The sequence below is a fragment of the Geotrypetes seraphini genome, chromosome 4 (assembly GCF_902459505.1).
Source record: "Geotrypetes seraphini chromosome 4, aGeoSer1.1, whole genome shotgun sequence".
Taxonomy (NCBI): domain Eukaryota; kingdom Metazoa; phylum Chordata; class Amphibia; order Gymnophiona; family Dermophiidae; genus Geotrypetes; species Geotrypetes seraphini.
In genome coordinates, this window is record NC_047087.1 from 198644191 (window position 1) to 198667108 (window position 22918).

At 42.5% G+C, this 22918-nt stretch overlaps 1 protein-coding gene across 5 annotated transcripts in view; it reads right to left on the reverse strand.

The window, feature by feature from the left end:
• Positions 1-22918, reverse strand: part of UNC5B (unc-5 netrin receptor B) — a 387265-nt gene that overhangs the window by 11764 nt on the left and 352583 nt on the right. For all 5 annotated transcript variants that reach the window (XM_033941792.1, XM_033941793.1, XM_033941790.1 and 2 more), the window contains 6 exons: positions 19082-19459; positions 17614-17701; positions 13515-13683; positions 12140-12373; positions 2905-3054; positions 2041-2205 (listed from right to left, as the gene is read on the reverse strand). In XM_033941792.1, coding sequence (XP_033797683.1) covers positions 2041-2205; positions 2905-3054; positions 12140-12373; positions 13515-13683; positions 17614-17701; positions 19082-19459 — 1184 coding nt within the window. The remainder of the gene's footprint in view (positions 1-2040; positions 2206-2904; positions 3055-12139; positions 12374-13514; positions 13684-17613; positions 17702-19081; positions 19460-22918) is intronic.

Here is a 22918-nt window from a genome sequence, read left to right on the forward strand (position 1 = left end):
AATTTAGCAGTTTTCTCCCTTACCCTCCCTTCTTTCAGTCGGGTACCTCTCTCTCTCTTTTCTCCTCTCTGTAGGCTTCCATTTGTAATCTCGGGCCACCGGCAGCGTCAGTCAGCTGAACACCCTGCTAAAGAAGATTTCCCTCTGCTTCAACTTACTGTCTCTGCAGAGGCAGAACACTGTAGAGGAATGCTTCCAGGCTATCAAAGATAGTATACTTAGCTTGCTGACATTGCTGGTGACTTGAAGATTGCAGGCTGTAGTGTGGAGAAGGGACCAGAGCACCCCCTTATGATCTGCACCCAGGGCAGACTCCCCACCACCACCCTGCCCTTTGTATGCCACTACTTCTTTCCATGGTCCCTGCTCTCTGTTACCCCCGGCCTTTTCAAACCCTTATAGTCAGACTAACTAAACTGGGAACAAACTGGAACCAAGAGGCTCACCATCATACGCATACGGGAAGACAGAGAATAAATAATAGGAATGGAAACAGTACAGAGAGCAGGAAGCACAAGACCAGAACTCCAAATGATTCAGCAATCACCTCTTTCCCCTACATGACTTCTCAACATTCGGCTACAGTTGCTCTCCTCCCTCTTGCATAGCACCGACTTGAAAGTAGACATACGAGGCTCCTTTCTATATATTTTTGGAGAAGATGGAAGAAGGGCTGCATTGTAATGTGCAAAACAATGCACAGCTGGTAATGTTGCTTATTTCCCTCCTAGTGTGCAGGTTAAACTTTTAACCTATATTTTTAGGATTACTAGATATCCAGAATTATCTCAGTCCGTGTATCCAGACAGATTTCAAAAACCTGGCAGTTTGAGTTTTAGAAAGTTCCGACTCTGATAAGAGCTTGGGGCTTCGTCTGGAGACCCTCTTCGCAAGCCAGGATGCGATGCGATGACATCATGGGCAAGTGCACATGTGAGTGATATCATTGCATCGTATACACACATGCTCGGAGGTCCTCTACTTCCCGAGCTCAGGGAAGAAGAGACAAGTTTCTGTGGGCCATATGTCCTCTTTTTTTGCTTCAACAAATCTGGTAACCCTATATATGCTACACATTGTGTCCACTTTTTTCAGTGACTGCACACTCTGCAGAACATAATTTTGGTTAACAGTATATGAAATGCAAATGTAACATGCAAACTAAAAGATTTTTAACATGAATTTTAGTGCACTGGCTTCTGAGTCCAAGCCAGGCATGGGCAACTCCGGTCCTTGAAGGCCGGAATCCAATCGGGTTTTCAGGATTTCCCCAATGAATATGCATGTGATCTCTTTGCATGCACTGCTTTCAATGCATATTCATTGGGGAAATCTTGAAAACCCGATTGGATTTCGGCCCTTGAGGACTGGAGTTGCCCATCTGGTCCAAGCAGAACCCTACTCCCCAGTAGTTCACATTTCAGAAACATTTGCAGCCACCTTTAGCATGAAAGGTCTTACAGCACATTTCTGTGTCCCAATTATATGACAGGAGACAATATGAAAGTGTGAAGGAGTAGCCTAGTACTTAGGTCACTAGGGTGACAACCAGGAAAGCCCAGTTGAAAACCCACAGACATTCCTCATCATCTTAGGCAAGTCACTTAGCCCTCCCTTGTCTTGGACACAAACTCTGGGGTTCTTTTATTAAAGATTAACACATGTTAGCTGCTGCAGGACCCATTTTATTCCTATGGGCCCTGTTGCAGATAACATGTACTAATCTTTAGTAAAAGACCTCCCTTAGCTTGTGAGCCCTCTGATGACAGGAATGTAATTCACCCTGAACTACTACTGAAAAGGTGTGAGCTAAATCCAATTAAGCAAACATCACTATTTAATCATCATGATTATTTAATTACAGTTAGGTAAAATGATGCAAGGTGAAATTAACTGGTAAAAAATTTTTGTGATGCATTCAGTTGCAAAATAATCTATTGAGTGGCAAAATGGAATGAAGAGGTGGTGTCATAAGAGCTGACTCTTGCAGAATAAGAAATGTTGTGTCTTGTCCTGCCCCCCCTGGTATCCCTGTCTTACCTCTTCGAGCATAGTATGGAGCTGGAAGATCTGTCCCTCTCCTTCTACCTGTCGCACACAGATTTTGCAGGTCAGTTCTGCTGAGGACAGACTATGTCTCTCCAGAGTGAATGTGCTGTGCAGCGCCCTCTGGCTGCCACTCCAAATATGGTAAAAGGGAATTTCCTGCAGTAACAGAACAGTCCAGAATAAGAAACTCCACCATAGAACAGTGTTTTGCGCTCAGAGAAGGCCCAGGGTGAATGTTGTATGAAGACTCTGACAATGCCCTCCACACTGCAAGAATTTTTTACAGGACTTCACAGTATAGGACATTCTAAGGCAGTGGCTATCATCGCAGTCCTCAAGGCCACACTCAGCCAGTCAGGTTTTAAGGAAACCCGCAATTAGGGTTACTAGATGTCCGGGAAAACCTAGACATGTCCTCTTAAGAAAGCAGTCCAGGTGCAGAGAGGGATTTCCAAAACCCAGCAGTTTATCTGGGTTTTGGAAGTCTCTATGCTCGGGGCTGTGTCTGAAGGGCCTTTGAGCTTACGTGGATGTCGATGCGATGTCATATGCACACACGCATGCACGTAATGTCATCACATTGATGTCTGTGTATGTGCAGAGGCCCTCCAGATGCAGCACCAAGCTGGGAGAGATTTGTGTGGGGGCGGGGCTATGGTGGAATGGGGCCCTCTTTTTTTAACGAGGAAATCTGGCAACTCTACCCACAATGAATATACATGAGATAGGATTTGCATACAACAGAGGTAGTGCATGCAGATTTCTCATGCATATTCATTGTGGACATCCTGAAAACCTGACTGTCTGGGTGTGTCCTGAGGACTAGTTGAAATCCCATGTTCTAAGGATACTAACCTGGTATTTGGCCAGTAGCTTGCTCCTCCAGAGTGAATGGGGAATATCATGGATAGAGAGACGCAAATTGTGATAACTATCTTTAAAGAGCAAAGGTTTGGGCTCCTCCAGCAGGTATCCTCCCAGAGTCCTCTCCAGCTCCAGCACTTCCTGTAGAAATGACAAGCGATAAACCAAGAGATTAAAAGATTTTGCTGAATGCCCAGTAGGCAGACACTATGGTGTGGAGGCATTCTCTTCCGTGAAAGATCTTATCCCAAATATCATATTTATCAATGAAAAGTCCCATCCAGCTCCTCTTCCTTGGTAAGGAAAAGTAGCATGACAGCTTACCAGGGAAGTGTCTTATACAAATTGCTGCTGGAAAAATGTCATATCATCTCATTTACTGAATCTCTTTACACCATGTCTTTCCATTGCTAGAAAAAAGAACACCTAAAATTCTTTCATACACGTGGAGGGGCATAATCGAAAGGGATGTCTAAGTCCGTTTGCGTCCAACTCGCAAGTCGTCCAAAATAAAAAACAGCCTAAGACACATTTTCGAAAAATACGTCCAAAATATTTTTTGTTTCGAAAATCGTCTAATTATACGTCCTGCCGATCTGATCATCCAAGCCGCTAAATTGTCCATCTTTATACCACATTTCCGTCCAACTTTTCGTCCAAGTCAAAAACACCTAGAACAAGCCCTGTTGGACGTGGGAGGGGTCTGCAAAATGATGGACTGAACACCCAGACAAGGCACCTAAATAGTGGAGTACTTTACAGGGCACTGCTGTGAACTTCACAAAAAGGGTGCCATGTCTTCATCTCACTACAGCTCCCTTATAGATAATGGTGAGCCCCCCAAACCATTTCTAAAATCCCCTAGACCCACCTATCTACCACCCCAATAACCCTTACGGCTGCAGGAGCCACTTATATGCCAGTAAAAAAGGGTTTTGGGGGTGTATAGGGGAGTGTACATGTTTAAGTATCAATGCAGTGATTACAGGGGCTTATGGGCATGGGTCCTCCTCTCCATGGGTCCCTAACCCACCCCCAAGACGACTTAAGCTGACTCTGTGCTGGACGACTAGGCTTTCCTATGCCAGGCGGCCGGGTGATGATGGTCTGGAGGCTAAATTTTAAAGGTGTGATTAATATTTTTATGGGGGGAGGGTCGGTTATCACTGGGGTAGTGTGTGGGGGTCTGTTTTATGAGTTTGCTGTGCTTATCTGGTGAATTTAAGTGGGTTTTTGTGACTTAGACCATGTTTTACATGGTCTAAGTCACAACGTCCAAGTTCCGTCGATCGTGGGCTGTATAACTTTTGGTTATACATGCTGTATGACTAAGTCTAAGCTGGCCCACGTCCCGCCCAACTCCCGCCCTCGACACTCCTCCTGAAATGCCCCATTTAGCTTTGATCGTTCAGCGGCACTATGTAGGCCTAGGTCATTTAGAAGTACGTCCAAAACCCGGTTTTATTATTGGCACTTGGACGTATTTGGGAAATGTTCATCCAAGTGCTGAGTTAGGCCGTTTTTTGGACGTTTTTCTTTTTCGATTATGAGCCCCATACTAAATTGAAAAAAAAAGGACACCCAACACAAACAACACTTGAATTCAAAAAGCTGAGATCTAGTCAAGATATTTGTGTGGATTTGGCAGAGTCAATCTCTGATTATGTGTTAATGTTTCTTAGTTTAATAAGTATCTTAAAATCCACTACTTTTTGCAGACTTTCTCTGTATAAAGCCTGGAGTATCGTGTTTCTATTGTCAGCTGGGTATAAGATTGTATTACTTTATTTCTTAATTTTATATATGTTTTCATTGCAATCCGCTTTGACTTAAGCAAAATACCCTATTTCCCCATGTATAGGCCGCCCCCATGTATAGGCCACAGGAAATGCCAATTTAGGTTTTAAAACTCTTAGATAAGCCGCCCTATGTTACTAGCTGTGGCTTATTTAAGTGTTTTAAAACCTAAAATGGCCTATACAATGGGGCGGCTATCTATGATGTCTTTAGGAAGCCGCACCCACTGCAGGGGACTGTAAAACCCATGTATAGGCCGCGGCTTATACATGGGGAAATAAGTTATAAATGATTTAAAAAACCTAACAAATCTCTTCCAGGTGGGCAAATACCCAGACTGCTCCATCACCATCATTTTAGCAAAAAAATAAATAAAAAGCATGGTATGGCTTGGTGGCTGTATTAAACCTTCATCTTTAGTGCTGGCTACTATAAAACAGGATTGGGAAATTTTTGGCATAATAATATATGTGGTACCTTGCAGTGTTGCTGGTCATGCAGTACCTGTCTGTGAATGAACAGCATGGAAAAGATTTGAATTTATTACTTTGCTTTTGATTTGTTTGAATGTCCTAAATGTTATTCCCCCCCCCCCTTTTACAAAACTGCAGAAGTGATTTTTAGTGTAGGCCGGTGTGCTGAATGGAACTCTATGAATGTCGGGAGCAGCGCAAAGCATTCAGTGCGCCGGCCTACACTAAAAACCACTTTTGCAGTTTTGTAAAAGGGGGGATTGTGTGCTAAATTGATTTAAACATACATTAAACTTACAACCCCCTCTCCCCTTCTCCATTTTCCGAAGCTGCATTAGGCTTTTTATTGCCGGCCGTGGTGGTAATATCTCTGACACTCATAGAATTCCTATGAGCATCAGAACTCATACCGCTGTGGCCAGTGATAAAAAAGCCTAATGCGGCTTCGTAAGACGGGAGGGAGTGGGAAGTAACAAGTTCAAATTGATCATCGCATTTTAGAAAACTTTTATTAAAATGAGTGTGTGACATGAACCATAAAAACATCAGAAAATAAGGCAAAACAAACTATAAATGAACCAAAATGATTTGCTCTGTGCACACTAGGCTTCTTTTACTAATCTGCAGTAACCTGTGCTTATTGCACATCAAAAAGGCTTACTGTGGGACATATGATCATGTCCCGTGGTAAATTTGCCTCTCTGTGAACATATACCATGCGCTAGAAAAATATTGTTTATTTTCCTCTAAGGAAGCGTGTTCAAAGGTAGGACAGTGGGAATGACAGCGCTGAACATCACACGAGGCATTGTCATGATTAGGACGGGGTTAGCACGTGGGCCCTTACCACCTACAAAATAGGTGTTGGTAGGGGCTCACATAGTAACTTTTTTTCATGGGCGCGCACTAATGGCCATTAAAATGAATGTGTGACATGAACCATTAAAATATCAGAAAAGAAGGCAAAACAAACCAAAAAGTTTTACTCTGTGTCCACTGGGCTCCTTTTACTAAACTGCGGTAAGCACTGGTGTGCACTTACCGCATGTTAAAAAGACTTGCCACGGGATGGGTGCTGGTAAATTTGCCTCTCTGCACATGTACACCATGCACTAGAAGGATATTAATTTTTTTCTAAGGGGACATGCTCGTGGGTGGAGAGTGGGCATGACAGTGCTAATCAGTTGATGCATAAGGCATTGCCACATGTTAATTGATTAGCGGGGTGCAAGCACCGGGTAGGGGCTCTCAAAGGTAACTTTTTAAAGGCCGCACACTGATGGCAACAGTGCGCGGCTATTAATTCAGAAAATGGGATAATGTGTCATTTTCCAGTCGCAGCAAGAGCGGCCTTGGCGCAAAGATCCACGCAAGGGGCGCGCTACGGCCACTTTTGCTGCAGCTTTAGTAAAAGGGCCCCAGTGTGCGTCAACAAGCCATGATGAGTTTTTTTTTTTTTTTTAAATCTTTATTCCTTTTTATTTCTTTCAACAAGTGTACAGTATTATTACAATTAATTTACATAACACACTTGGCATTCTTAAACAATATTATTATACATGTTTTTATTCCCCCCCACACCTCCCACCCTTTTCCATATCAATAAAATATTCCTTCCAAATTTATATATAATTATACATCCCTTTTTGATAATACAATTAATCTGACATGAAATCTGTCCCTCCCCCCATCCTTCTTCCTCAAACACTTTAAACATTTTATGGATGACAAACCACAAATTAAAACTAAACTCGGACAAAACCAAATTCTTAATGCTTGAAACGGACAAAATCCCATCCATAACAGACCTGGAAATCAAAACTACCAAATACCCAATCCAGACCTCCCTCAAAATCCTGGGAGTGCTGATAGATAGATGCTGCACTATGCAGACTCAAATCAACAAAACTACCCAAAAAGCATTCTTCACAATGCGCAACTTACGAAAAATAAGGAAATTCTTCGACAAAGAACACTACAGGATCATTGTTCAATCCCTGGTACTAGGACTTGTGGACTACTGCAATATCCTATATCTACCATGTCCTACAAAAATGATCAAAAAACTACAGACCATTCAGAACACGGCTCTCAGACTAATCTATTCCCTCGGAAAATATGACCACATAACTAACGCCTACCTAGACTCACATTGGCTACCGATTAGAGCCAGAATCCAATTCAAACTATACTGTCTAATCTTCAAAGTACTCAACGGTACAGCACCTGCCTATCTAATCGATCGCCTACACCGTAACCTTCCACCCAGAATAAGAAGAACACTGACACCATTCTCATACCCACCACTCAACGGCACTCATCGTAAAAAGCTTTACGATAACCTCATAGCAACGCATGCAGCAAAACTCGAACCCTCCATAACCAGATTGTTAACCTCAACATCTGACTTCAAAGCATTCCGCAAAGAAATCAAAACGCTACTTTTCAAAAAGCATATTCAAAACACCTAATCTCCTCTTCCACATACACCGACCAGGTTACCCACTCCCTGACACCATATCCTCAACCGACCAAAAAAAACAACAACCTAATTCATCCTACCGATTCATATTACCTACCAACGCCTGGAAAAAGATTTGATATGTAATGTAATATAACTGCTTTCATCCAATGTTACCAAGTCTATACTCATTCTGTAACTATGTCTTACCCTAAATGTCACGTACCCTCCTGGAAATGTCCAGCTTCTTCTTATGTAATCCGCTTTGAACCGCAAGGTACAAGCGGAATAGAAATCACTAATGTAATGTAATGTAATGTAATGTAATTATACCCAGTAATGCACAACAATAAATATCCCATCCTATTACATATATCTCCTTATTTTTCATAACAACATATTTCCAATATTTTTCCCTCCCTATCCCTCCCATCCCATCCCATTTCTATATATTATCCCCTATATATTATCGCCATGATGAGTTTTGAGAAGAAATAAGTAATTGGTTCCTGTGGTACTAATTACTCTTAGTGTTTCTGTTTTACGGATCCTTCAGGTATTTTCACACCAGTTCTGTTTAATAAACTAATTGTACCATTAGTAACACTTCGTTGACTGAAAAGAAAACATTTACTTCAAACAAGCAGAAAAATCCAACTCTCAAAGTATGCCAAGAAAGCTCTCTCTGAGCATTAATTAATTCGATGTTACAAGGACCACGAGGTCTCTACCAGTTTAATCAGATCCAGCTGAATAATTTAACAGACGGAAGAAGTTGCTTTATAACTTTAATTACTCTCCTGCTTGTTCTTGGAATTTTCTGACATCCTCGGGATTTTTGGGTACATGTGTTTCCCATGTTTGCTTGCCTCATTTGTACATCTCTTCTACTTAAAAAGCAAGACTGGACCATGCCTAGTAATAGAGCTCACGAAGGGAGCAAAAGCTGACTGGGAGACAGTAGCCCTGTTGTCTGTACCGAGGCCCTGGACTAGGCTGGGTTGAGCATCCTGAGCCCCTTAGTGCTCCCACCTCACCCGCTATGCCATGGTCACTAGAAAGAAGAGAATGGAGAGGGTACAATTTTTGCATCTCTCTTGTGTCCTGTGCGGCTGCACCGCCGATATTGTCCTTTGGACAGCCGCAACTGCATCTCAGAGGAGCAAAAGTCAATGTCTCCTCTTCATTTCTGCATCTCCTTTAAGTTTCTATGCTTGGCACATTAAGCTTATTATCTGGGTCTCCCAATAACATTTGTCCTCCCTGACTATCCTTTTATATGCTCATACAGTCCCTGAGGTCTTTGGGCCAGATTCATCAACCTGCCAGGAAACAAAAATATGCAGATGGGGGCGATTGAAGGAATGCCCCCATCTGCCAGCACGGATCGCAGGTCTGTGATCCTAACGCATGCGCAGACCATCTGTAAATGGTCTGCGCATGCATCTAGATCCGACTTTTAAAAAAAAATCTTTATTGATTTTACAATCTTCAATAGTGCAATGCATAAATATATCATATATAATAAATCAATATAAACACATTTAACTTTCAAATATACATAATCAACCGGATTCTCCCCCTATCCCTACCCACCCACCTATTGATAATTTAATAAAATACAGAAACATAGATTTCCCCAATAACCTTACCCTATTAGTCATATCCTTCCATCCTCCCTCCTATCATAAGCGTAAATATTTAAAAATCAAATTATGACAGAAATAACTCCTCCTCCACCCTTCCCTGGATGTGTACTTTTTTAAAAAACTTTCACGTGCGCTGACTCTCCTGCTCTCCCTTTCCAAGCCCTGCTCTTGCCGCCTTCCCTGCAGTGCAAGCCCGCAGGTTTAAAGCAGGGCTGCAGTGTGGTGTGCAGCCCCGCTTTAAACCCACAGGCTCGCACTGCAGGGAATGTGGCAGAGCCAGGGGGGATCAGAGACGACATGTCAGGCAGGCATTCGGGGCAGGCAAGCCCAGGGGTGCGGGCACGCGAGAGCCAGAGAGAGACATGTCACTGAGCCTGCCTGCAGCCATGCGACTTCCCCAGTAATCGTCTCTACCTGCACGGACCCCCCCCGAGACATCGCGGCCTCCGACTCCACAGAGACGGGTTAAGAATCGGCCTCGATTCGGCCACAGCCGCCTCTTTCTCTAGCTTTTTGGGCAGGCAGATCGGGGCAGCGGGAGGCGTTCGGCATTCGAGGCAAGCAGATCAGGGCTTCAGGAGGCGTTCGGGGCTGCAGGAGATCGGGGCTGACAGGGCAGAGAGCAGGGTTTCAATAGAACAGGAGAGTCAGAAAGACGTTTGACTGCTCCCCAGCAGTCGCTTCTTCAGTTGATCGGCCAGCCCAGTTGGATGTGAATTTTTGTGTTGTGAATTGCGTCCCTGTCTACTTTGCAATCGTTTCCCCCCTCATTTGCATACATGGATTGGAAGCGGATCGCAGGAGAGGTAAGTGAATCAGGCCGGAGGGAAATTTGGTCATAAAGGGGTCGCAAACACAATCGGTTTGCTGTGTGAATCTAGCCCTTTGGATTTTCATTGACTAATTCATTGGTTCTTAAGCCTGTCATGGGACCCCCAAGCCAGTCGGGTTTTCAAGATATCCCTAATAAATATGCATGCGGCAGATTTGCATATAATAGAGATGACAGACATGCAAATCTGCCTCATGCGTATTCATTAGGGCTATCTTGAAAACCTGACTGGCTAGGGGGGTCTCCCAGGATAGGTTTAAGAAACACTGGTCTAGTTCATCTGACCCTAAGCAGGAATATTGTGAATCCACTTCGTCCGACTAAAACCGTTGGTTTTAGCTTCAACCAAAATCAAATCTGTGGCCTAACTTCACCATTCGGTTTCAGGCAAAACCAAATAGTGCATCCACACCCAATCTTCGCCCCCAGCACCCCCCTCTCAAAAATATAAAAAAAATACTGTGTGCTTAGTCCATGCAAATGCTAAAACTAACACAGAACATTTTAATTAGGCCATTTTTCCCATGTTACGTGTGCATTAGTGTTTAATGAGGCCCCTTAAGGTCTTTCTTAAAACATACTTTTTTAGCCTGGTTTATGGCAACCCTGTGGTGGACTCAGTCGCATAGCAAGATGCCAATTACTCAGATTGCAATTTATGTTTATTATTGTGTGCCTCCTCGAACCCTGTTCTGTTTTGAATGGCGTTCCTTTCTAATTAATAACACCTTTTAGATCGTACACTGCCTAGACCTGTTTGCTGTTGATTTACAGGTAACTGCAGTTCAATCGTGTTTTGCTGCCTTAAGACATATTTGTGCAATCAGAGGTTATTTGGACAAAGCAGCATTATTGTCCCTGGATTATGCCCTCATAATTAAAAACCCCACCCTTTTTTATTTTTTACAAAACCGTAGTACGGTTTTTAGCGCTAGCCGTGGCAGTAACAGCTCTGACACTCATAGAATTCCTATGAGTGTCTGAGCTGATACCGCCCTGGCCAATGCTACAAATCACACTATGGTTTTGTAAAAAGGGGGGAGGGGGAGAAATGATTACTGTAATTCCTTATACAGTGGCATTAATTTCTCTTCACTTAGACATCATCAAACTGTCCAAAATATTACAATCAAGTTAATCAGCCAAATGAAAAATTGATCAAGGGTCACTCCACTCTTGAAAGAATATCGCTCGCTCGTTGGTTGCCAATAATTTATTGTATTAAATTTAAAATACTGATATTGACCCTAGTGGCATTCTATTCTGGGCTTCCAAAGTATTAGTCTGATTTGTTGATAACTTATATGGCTAGGGGAAGCTTTATGCTCTAGGGTCAAATCAAGTAATTCTAAACATTTTTAGGACATGGTTGGACTTGTCAATCTGCCTTTTATTACATAGTTAATAAAAAACGAGAGAGAGCGAGGGAGGCAAAGTACACACCACACAAAATGCAAAAAAAGCAGAAAAGGACCAGATTCTCTAATTGGCACCTAAAAGATAGGCGTGTACTGCATGTCAATTACACTTTGTGGTGCCTAACTTAAAAACTTATAATAAACAATTGCCACATTCACTTTCAATATACAAAATAAATAGTTTAATATCTTCCCATTCAGTTTTTCTTCTTTTTAATACTCATCATCCTTTTCAAACCACAATAAATAAATAACTAAATATTTTTTAGTGACCTCAGCGGATACACTCAAGCATCATATTTCATGTAAAGCTTGAGTCACATCGTAGCCAGCCTCCTCATCGGCCACAGTATCTATGTTTTCATTATAAACTTATTTTATGAGGTATAAAGCATAGGTTGACTTATCTTAATGATATAATAATCGGGGCTCCGACGTGAATTCAGCGTTTCAAGGAGCTGTTTCAAGGAGCATCCCCATTTAAGCTATCACAGATGTCTGGGAAAACCCAGACATGTCCTCTTCTTAGAGAACTGTCCTGGTGCCCAGATGGAAGGTGGTACTTAGAAAGACAACTTTTAAACTTTGAACATTACCTTTAGTGCATCAGGTGTGTCCTCCAAGCAGTAGATTTTGAGGTTATACTCCAGAGAGGTGCAGAGCATGGGGGCAAAGATGGCTAGCTGGAGCCGCTTTATGGCTGATCTTGAATATGACTCTCCCACAAAGGCATAGGTGCCCAACTGGTCCAGCAAGATGTGGCAAGTCTGGGCCTCCAGCTGGCAGTAACAAGGTGTGTTCAGAGTCTCTTCATCCAGCGTCACTACTTCCTGAGGGAAAACCAGCGGATGTCAGAAGGCTCCGTGGAAACAATCTGTTCTGCCTTTTTGTATTGCCATTATTCACTCCCTGCTAGCAGCATAACCTCATACCTAACCCTGAAGCCAACACTCTCACACATGATGGTAAGGATTCTGCACTGAACAAAAACCAATAGGAACTTTATACTACAAAAACAGAACTGTTGTCATTATTCAGTGACACCCAAATAAATTCCATTTTTAGGAGGTCATAAGCAAGGAGACAAACTTACATGTTCAAGGCTATTCGCCCAGGAACAGGCAGAGTGAAGAGACCTGGGAATCCTAGTTTCAGACGTATAGTGGAAGATTCAAGAAAGAGCGCCATGCACAACTTCTACAATGGCAGCTCTGCGCAGAACTGCCATTACAGAAACACTGCAAGGCATGAGCACTTACACTGTGTCAAAGGCTGATGGCATAAGTGCTCATGCCTAACTGTTGACAGTTAGGTGTTTCAACTCCTTATAGTCCATAATCTGCACACCTAACTCCTAGGTATGTCCCTGACCCATCTATGCCCCTCCCATGTCCACACCCCCTTACAAGTTGCACACAAAGAATCTACAAATGCAGCTTATAGAACTAAAGGCGGTTGCGCATGCAAATGCTAACTGGTGCCAAGTAGCATAATTAAGACTAATTTAAGACTATATTATTGTACCCTTGTTTATGATTTAAAATGAATAATTTAAGACTATATTTGACTGTTGACTCTAGTTAACAGCCATTCAATTATTTTGTACACACAGCTGCCCTTTATTCTATAACTTGGGTGCGCAAGTTTATAGAATCAGGGGTACAATGTGCAAATCACTTATCCTTCCTTGACCTGCTTAAGGCCAGCAGTCTCCTACACCAATGAAGTCAACATCTCTTTCTATAAGAGCGTGTTGGCCCCATAACTAACATCTGTTCATCTTTCACAGGAGAGGCTGCATTGAAACAACCATGAGTTCCATTGCATCAAACTCTCTTCTGTGCAAACCCTGTTGGAAAATCAGTTCTAGAGAGGCTATGAGCTCAATGAAAACTCTACCAGTACTTGCCACTGGAAGAGGGTGAGAACTCCTAAATGTCATTGTTGTGCTGAAGCTAAGTTCCAGCTTACCTCCCAATTTCCTTGCTGAGACTGTGTCTTTAGTTGGAAAATCCAGTCTGAGGAGCCTACATCTGCACAGTGGGGAATGGTTAGAATAACTGGGCGGCACAGCAGCAGACCTGGAGGCCCGCAGCTAACTATGGGACTCAGCACCGTCTGTGTACCCTCTGAAGGTAACCTAGATAACAGAACAGAAAAGGAGGCTCAGCATCAAGCTTGCATACCTGATTCAGCTTGGTACATAAAGGCAGACTGTGTAAGTGGCAATAAACCGTGTTCTTTTCCATTTGGTTCTCATCAGGCAGTCATCAAGATTTGTGCCCAGCACCTTACAAACTTGTATCTTTATCTCACATGTATTGTAAGCAAGGCATTGCATGGAATTTGCTTGGTGGTGGGAGTAGGGTTATAGTTCTTCCATCCCTTTAAAACTAGGAGGCGTGTACAAGTACAATAATTAACTTTAAAAATCTGTTTAGAATTTTTTTTTGCAAGCTACTTCTAAACACTGTGGGCCCAGTGACAGCCACGGGCTGAATTAAGCCCAGATATTCAATCCTGGGCCATCCATTTTGCTGTCTTATCATTCTGCACTTACTTGGCTGTTAGCAGACTAAATATTGCTGCTAAATGCTAGCTCTACCTAAGTTTCGTTCATGGACCACCCAAACAGTAAGCAGACAGTGCTGTGACAGTGGCTGGAGACTCTCCTATCTGCTTAAACCAGGCTGAATGTCGAACCCTACACTTATTCAGTGACCAAACAAAATCTGAAGAGGTCAATACTTAATGGCATAGCAACTTTTACCTTTAAGTGGTTAATTCTATAAAGGATTTTTAATGCAGATATGCTAGTGTACATATGTAAAATGCCTCTTATAAATTTACCCCCTGCATATAAGCATTTGCTATAACAAGTAGTCAAAGAACTGTATACGAACCAGGTGTAGGCATGTTTTCAAGCGAATCTTTGGGTGAAACAGTGAAGTAGGCATATGGATACGCACCTGAATGCGTATTTCAGTAGCAATTTTAGCTGCTTTTGTGCTAGTATTTTATAAAGACCTATAGATGTTTATCTATTTTTTATTAAAAATAGGCTTAAAACAGGCATCTTACTTGGCATCCCATCCAAGTAACCTGCAATAAAATTATCCTCCATGTCTAACTTAAACATTTAGTCCCAGATTCTCAAATAGCTGCCGGAGCTCCTGGACTGGCGCCATGCCTAGTGTCGCCTAGTCATGTCAAAACCCAGAAATGGGCATGTTTAAGGGTGGTACTGGGCTTCGGCATCAGTGGCGATGCTAGCTGCAATTCAGGAAGGACCCTAGGTGCCGGAAATGTAGGCCTGAAATCCTGGTCTAGATTTCCAGCACCTACGGTCCTTGGGAGCTGCGATTCTGTAAGCAGCGCCTGTCGCTATTAACATGCGGCAGGTGCCACTTACAGAATCCAGGCCTCAGGGTTTGATTTTCAGCCACTGGTGATCACCATTTATGACCGCCACTCGCGTTATCCCAGGAAATTCAATGCTGAGCCATGACTGAGCTCCGGTACTAAATTTCTGGAGCCGTCTAAACTATAGCTGGTTAAATATGCTATTCAGTATTTAACTAGCTATGGAATACCTCATAAAGAGAGAACTGACTTTTATGCAGTCCTATTTTTATGGTGACTCGTGATTAAGCGCTGACTATCAGCACTAATCCAGCCAAGTGTTGACTCCTCCCCTGGAACACCCCCAAAATAGCCGGTTTTGCTTGAAGCACTATTTGGTCATTTTCAGCATCACTAACTGTTTAAATGCTGCCTGAAAATGAATGGTTGGCCTCAAGAAAGGAATTTAATGAATTTAACTAGCCAGGATCCATTTCTGGCTGGTTAAATCATTTTGTTATATATATCTTTGATGGCACTATATTTGAAATGCTGGCTTTGAAAATTCATGTATAGCTTTAAATGTTTCAGTTATACCTACAAGGGGCTGCTGAAAAGATCTCAGCCCTATTAAGAAGAGACGGTTCATAGACAACCCCGCAAAAGACAAAGGCGCGCGCCGACAACTGAGCGCAAGACGGAGGCGCGCGCCAAAGAAAATTACAGTTTTTAGGGGCTCCGACGGGGGTTTTTGTTGGGGATCCCCCCAGTTTACTTAATAGAGATCGCGCCGGCATTGTGGGGGGTTTGGGGGGTTGTAACCCTCCACATTTTACTGTAAACTTAACTTTTTCCCTAAAAACAGGGAAAAAGTGAAGTTTTCAGTAAAATGTGGGGGGTTACAACCCCCCAAATCCCCCACAACGCCCCCACAACGCGGCGCTATCTCTATTAAGTAAACCCCCACACCCCAACGTCCGAGCCCTAAAAACAGTAATTTTCTGCGGCGCGCGCCTCTGCGCTGCGCTCAATTGTCTGCGCGCGCCTTTGTCCCGGCGCGCTTTTGACCTGACACCGAAGAGACTGATGTGGAGCCATGAAACTTACAAGTTATTCCACACTTTTCATTTCATTTCATATCTTTCAAATGAAAAGTGTCAAGAAAAGTTTCATGGCTCCACATCATTCTCTTCTTGGTTGGGCTGAGAACTTTACAGTGGCCCCTTGTACTAGTTACCCATCATATGCTGGGCATGCATGGCTTCTGGCACTGAATATCTGGGTATGTCTGCTGACCCAATAGTTAGGCTGGCATCAGTCAATATTCAGACAGGTGCCTTGTTAATTTGGCACAAAGTTAGGACAGCTGTTTTGAATATCGCTGCTAACCTGCTAAGTTGTTGCTGTGCTTTAACTCCACTCCCAGGCCTCCCCTAACTTAGCCAGTTAGGCATGGCAGGTTAGCAGTGATAATCAGTGGCACTACCCAGTTAAACACAGCTGAACATTAGTGGCCAGCTGCTCAGCAGGGCTTAACTGGACAGGAGTCTCTCCTGTCCAGTTAAACTCTTTTGAATATATCAACTCCATATGCTATATGAGGGTTCTTCAAAAAGTTTCTGCACTTTCATATTTTTGTGGGAAATGGTTTGGGCGGGAGAAGTGGTAAAAGGACGTGTCATAGACTGTCATGTGACTAGTCAGTCAGGCAAAACAGTGTGATTATGTGGAAAAGTGATGTAATTTGCTTTTGAGATATTGAATAGTTTTTAAAAATATAAAAGTGTGGAAACATTTTGAAAATCCCTTCTGTGTTCAACAATTGAATTTGTGGTTTACCATACAACTTTTTGGCCTGCCCTTACTCAAGTCCAAGCCAACCCTCTTTTCTGGGCATATAACTATGGCCATTTTGTGAATAAAATCTCCAGTTATACACAGATCCATCTCAATTTTTTTTCTTGTGAAAAGGACTTATGTGGCTGTCCCCACTACTGATCACACAAATGCTTTTAAATATTGACCTCAAAAAGTATTTCCAAGTGTAGATAAATAGACTCTTTTATTATTATTTTTTACTTCCAGAATTGTAAATAGAATTGATCCACTGAGCCTAAAGATTGTCAGCTTCACGGGTGCCATTATACCACTGAGATGTTTTGTACAGAAGTTCATTTTTTACTGAAAGTGGACCATTTACAAAAAGAAAGCAGAAGAGGAACAAGAGAAACAACCTACTCAGTACAATGGATCTATGTTTCTGTTCCTCATTCCTTCCTCATCCTAAGTATCAAATATGTATGGCTGCCATGTACAGCCTATGAAGTAAATACATACTTTGACAAATTCTCAAGTGAAAATGAGAGAAAGCTGAATTATAAAAGATTGTACGCACCTAGATAGCTATACAACCAAGTTAGGACTGCTATTTATGCTCCATCCATGTGCATGCCCACAGTAAAAGGTATACACTTTTACAGTTGTTAGTATTTTACAAGACGTTATGTCTTATCTGGTACGTTTTTTTCCTTTAATCCTACAGACCAGTCCAGAACAAGTGGGTTATTTCCATTGACCAGTTATTCTAGACTGGTCTGGTATGGATGATAAGGAAGAGGTCATTTACCCACATAAAATAATACCATTTATGTGCATTCTTGACATCTAAAACAAGCGGCCATTTATAAAATTACACCCTGAATGATAGGAGACATCTGATTTCACTCACACTGTGTTTTCTCGCTTGTTAAGGACCAGGTACATCTCATAGTATTTCCCTTGTGGGACTGCTCCATGAGGGACTAGCAGACTCACTCCTAGAAAGAGAATAAAAGACTTCAAATGAAAATTCCCATTTCAAAGTGAGCTAGAGGTACAAATCCTGATGTCTTCAAATCATTGGCATAAATCAATCTCAGATGTTTGGTCTATATAAGAAATGAGCTAGTGGTCTCAATCCAGTTACCATAGGACAAGTGTTTGTTCATTCAATATCCACCACTGGCAATATATATGTGGTGAAGTTCTGTGCACAAACGAGCGGAACCTGATCTGATTATATCTGATGATCTTAAGATGGCCAAATAGGTAGACAAGATGATGGGATATCAAAGAAATCAATAGACAGCAGGTAAAGGCTCATTTGGAGCACGTGTACAAACTGGAAACTAAACTTTGAAAAAGATATAAACCAGCTGCAGTTGGGTCAGAGGGCAGCTGCTAAATAACAGTTGGTACATGATCTTCACTAGGAAGACTATGGGCACTGACTGGAGATGTGGGATAAGAAACATATAATAGATATACTTATACATCTCTAAAGTATAATACACTGAAGTCAGGCCTTTTCAGAGGACAGGAGGCTCTGAAATGAGGGGGTCATAAGATGAGAGTGAAAGAAGATAGACTCAGTAGTAATTTAAGGAAATATGTCTTTACAGAAAGGATAGTAGATCAGTGGAGCCACCTCCTACTTGAGGTGGTGAAGATGGGTACGGTATCTTAATTTAAGAAAGTATGGGACAAGCACAAGAGATTTCTGAGGAGAGGGAGAACTGAGCAGTTAGTAAGGATGGACAAACTGGGTAGTCCATATAATCTTGTTCTGCTATCACCTTAAGAACATAAGAACTTAAGCATCACCATACTGGGACAGAATGAAGGTCCATCAAACCCAGCTTCCTGTTTCCAACAGTGGCCAATCTAGGTCCCAAGTACCTGGCAAGATCCCAAAAGAGTAAAACAGATTTTATGTTGCTTATCCTAGGTATAAGCAGTGGATTTCCCAACGCCCATTTTAATAATGGTTTAAGGACTTTTCTTTTAAGATCTTGTTGAAACCTTTTCTTAATGCCTACGATGCTAACAGTATTTACCACATTCTCTGACAACAAATTCCAGAGTTTAATTTCATGTTAAGTGAAGACATATTTTCTCTGATTTGTTTGAGATTTATTACTTAGTAACTTCAGAGTTCTCCCTAGTCCTTGTATTGCCCTGCTACTTATGCCCCTTCTACCTGTTCTGTACTAATTCTAATGAACTCCATTTCCAAATCAATTATTCCCCATCCCAACACTATTCTCTAGAATTTATTTCACTTAACCATTAAATAAAAGTCAATGACACTATTATTCAGTGTTGATTAGTTGGCAAAAAAGAACAAAATTCAAACAGAAACTGAGAACCTCCCCTACCAGTGTCAGGGAGAGTGAGTCTTCCTCCCAAGCAACCAAACGTTCCAGTCACACTGTAGCCAGGTTCCTGAGGCAGTGGGAGGAGGTGCTGGGAGCTAAAAGCCTGGTTTCTTAAGTTCAGAATGTTATTATCTCCAAGGTATGTGCCTGTAGGTATTGCCCCCAGCAGGTTGGTGCCATCATGCAGCCCAGGAGAGGAGGACCCTGTAGAGGAGTTGAAGACCTTGATCTTCAGATTTGGGAGAGGGTCTAGAAGAGGAGAGTTGGTCATGGGGATCTTGTCAGCCGAGTCCTGCAGTGCGTACATGTGGCCCCGGTATATATTAGCATTCGCAGTCAAGTCTGGCTGCATTGATGGATGAAGCAATTGTGAATTGTCTAGAAGAAGGGAAAAAAAATGTTACATTAAAAAAAATGGCAGAATGTCACTAGGCTTTCTCTGGAGCACATTATTCAGGAATTCAGGATGATGAAAGCATTCATAGATTGCTAGGAGAATCTAAGGTGGCAAATTAGTATCTTTTCAAAAGCAGGGTCTTGCAGGAATCCTAATAACAAAGTTCATAACAAAAACTGGACACTTTCTGATCAATAATCAAATGTGCAAACTTTGCATGGAAATTCTATAACTGGGAGCTGGTAGGAGTTTATTCTTTAAAGCAACACAGGCACCTACTTTTCTCTACAGAATATGAGCTTAACAGAGTAGTTAACGTGTATCAGTTAGGTATAAGCACTTATGAGGATGAGGGTGACCGGAAGGGAGTGGTGAAAGAGGAAAAAGAGGTGGCTGGTAGGCTAAACAAGTTCTTCTCGTCGGTCTTTACAATAGAGGACACATCCAGTGTGCCAGAACCGGAAAAAATCTTCAGGGGAGATCAAGAGGGGAAATTATCATGCATGGAGGTAAGCCTCGAAGACGTTCTCAGGCAGATAGATAGATTAAGAACGGACAAAGTTCCGGGCCCAGACGGGATCCACCCGAGAATACTGAAAGAGCTCAGAGATGAAACAGCAGAGTTACTGCAGCATATTTGCAACCTGTCCTTGAGAACAGGGGTAATCCCGGAGGACTGGAAGATAGAGAATGTTACACCGATCTTCAAAAAAGGATCGAGAGGCGACCCGGGAAACTACAGACCGGTGAGCTTAACCTCTGTTCCGGGGAAGATGGTCGAATCAATGATCAGGGAAGGTATCAATGAGCATATAGAAAAAAATAATCTGATGAGATCGAGCCAGCATGGTTTCTGTAAAGGCCGATCATGCCAGACAAATCTACTGCATTTCTTTGAGGGGATAAGTAAGCAATTGGACCAAGGTGACCCAGTAGACATTATATATCTAGATTTCCAAAAAGCCTTTGACAAGGTGCCCCATGAACGCTTACTGAAGAAACTGTGGAGTCACGGGGTGGAAGGGGACGTGTACAGATGGATCAAAAATTGGCTGGCGGACAGGAAACAGAGGGTAGGAGTAAAGGGGCACTACTCTGACTGGATAGGGGTCACAAGTGGTGTTCCGCAAGGATCAGTGCTGGGACCATTGCTGTTCAATATATTTATTAATGATCTAGAAACGGGGACAAAGTGCGAAGTTATCAAGTTCGCGGATGACACAAAACTCTCCAGCAGGGCCAGAACTGTTGAGGAATGCAAAGAACTGCAGAGCGACCTGAACAAACTGAGTGAGTGGGCAAAAAAATGGCAGATGAGCTTCAATGTGGAGAAATGTAAGGTCTTGCACATAGGGAAGGGGAACTCCACGTACAGCTATACGATGGGAGGGAGGGTACTCGGGGAAGGCAGCCAAGAAAAAGATCTGGGGGTATTGGTGGATAACACAATGAAGCCGGCGGCACAATGTGCAGCGGCCTCAAAAAAAGCGAACAGAATGTTGGGCATTATCAAAAAAGGTATCACTACCAGAACAAAAGAAGTTATTCTGCCACTGTATCGAGCAATGGTGCGCCCACATCTGGAATACTGCGTCCAATACTGGTCGCCATACCTCAAGAAGGACATGGCAATACTCGAGAGGGTCCAGAGGAGGGCAACGAGGAGGATAAAGGGTATGGAGAACCTTTCATATGCCGAACGGTTAGACAGGCTGGGGCTCTTTACCCTGGAGAAGCGGAGACTGAGAGGGGACATGATAAAAACTTATAAAATCATAAAAGGCATAGAGAAGGTGGAGAGGGACAGATTCTTTAGACTAGCAGGGACAACTAAAACAAGAGGTCATTCAGAAAAACTGAGAGGAGACAGATTCATAACGAATGCAAGGAGGTTCTTCTTCACTCAGAGGGTGGTGGACACCTGGAACACGCTTCCCGGAGAGGTGATAAGACAGAGTACAATTCTGGGGTTCAAAAAGGGACTGGATGACTTCCTGGAAGCGAAGGGGATAACAGGGTACAGATAGAGGTTTACCTTACAGGACATTGAGCGAATAGGGTATGGATATTTTAGGTTAGGTAGGGAACACTTTCAGGTCATGGACCTGGGGGGCCGCTGCGGGAGAGGACTGCCGGGCACGATGGACCCCTGGTCTGACCCGGCAGAGGCAACGCTTATGTTCTTATGTATGTCTTACGCGCAAAAGTGCTGAAGATAGGTGTTTAATTTAAAGCATTCTACAAGTTATGCACATTAACCCCTGAATTCTATACAAAGTGTTAAAAACTGCATGCTCAAATTCGGATGTATGCTCAATTTGCACACACTTTAATTGAATAACAAGTCAATTAATGCCAGTAATTGGGATCTTATTGAGGAATTATTGGTTCTAATTAGAAATAATTAAATTTTATGCATAGGTCCCAAAAGGATGCATGGAGATGGGAGGGTCTTGGGTGGATCAGAGTGTTCCTGGAATTTAAACAAGTAATTATAGAATAAGGGGGGGGGGATCCATGTCTAATTTAGGCGTGAGGATTTATACCACATTTCACTTGGTATAAATGCCACAGCAAAAGAAGCAGACCCAAATTTCCACAGGAGAAAAAGGACAATCCAAACAAATGAGACTGTGGAGATCCAATGTTCTTTCGCTGCTTTAAAATACAAAGTCCACATTTGACATAAAAGGACCCAACACAGCTGTGTTTCAGCAAAACACGTCTTCCTCAGGGAGCCAAAATATAAATTGCGTAACCTTTGCAAATATGGCAAACATGAATAACATGATCAGCCAAAATGAAAACCGCCAAAAAGGCACAAAATCTGACTGCTGGAGACTAAAAGTAGTTGAAAAAAAAAATGGCCACACCTTAAGTTAAGTTCCCAGTACTAAGCACTATTCTATAACCAGTGCCTAACTCTGAATGCTGTTTATAGAATAACACTCAGCACTATTTTTGGGGCGCTGAATTTTTTTCTGCGCCATTTATAGAATCTAGTCCTAAGTATGAGTCCCTCCCATGCTCTACCTATGTGTATGCCTATCTTTGAAATGTCTGCTATGTAAGTTATGCTATCTACAGAACAGTGCTTAGGTAGATTTTCAGCATATATTTGTGTATATGTATATGCTAGTATTATAATTATTTATGTATACAGTCAGTGCACCTCTTTCTTGGTTACAGACCCTAAAGTCTGGAACTCTCTACCAAATACCCTGAGGGCTGAACAAAACTTAGATAAATTCAAAGGTGGACTAAAGTGTTTCCTTTTCAAAGATGCCTTTGAGTAATTACTTCTTCCTTTTCCTACTTTCTCCACCTCCAGCCTCTTTATCAAAGAGGACCTTCTTCCTTCCCCCTCCTCGCGTTTCTTCCCTCTCTTTGTTTGCTTTTCCTGTACCCCAGGTACGTTAGATAGATTGTGAGCCCACCGG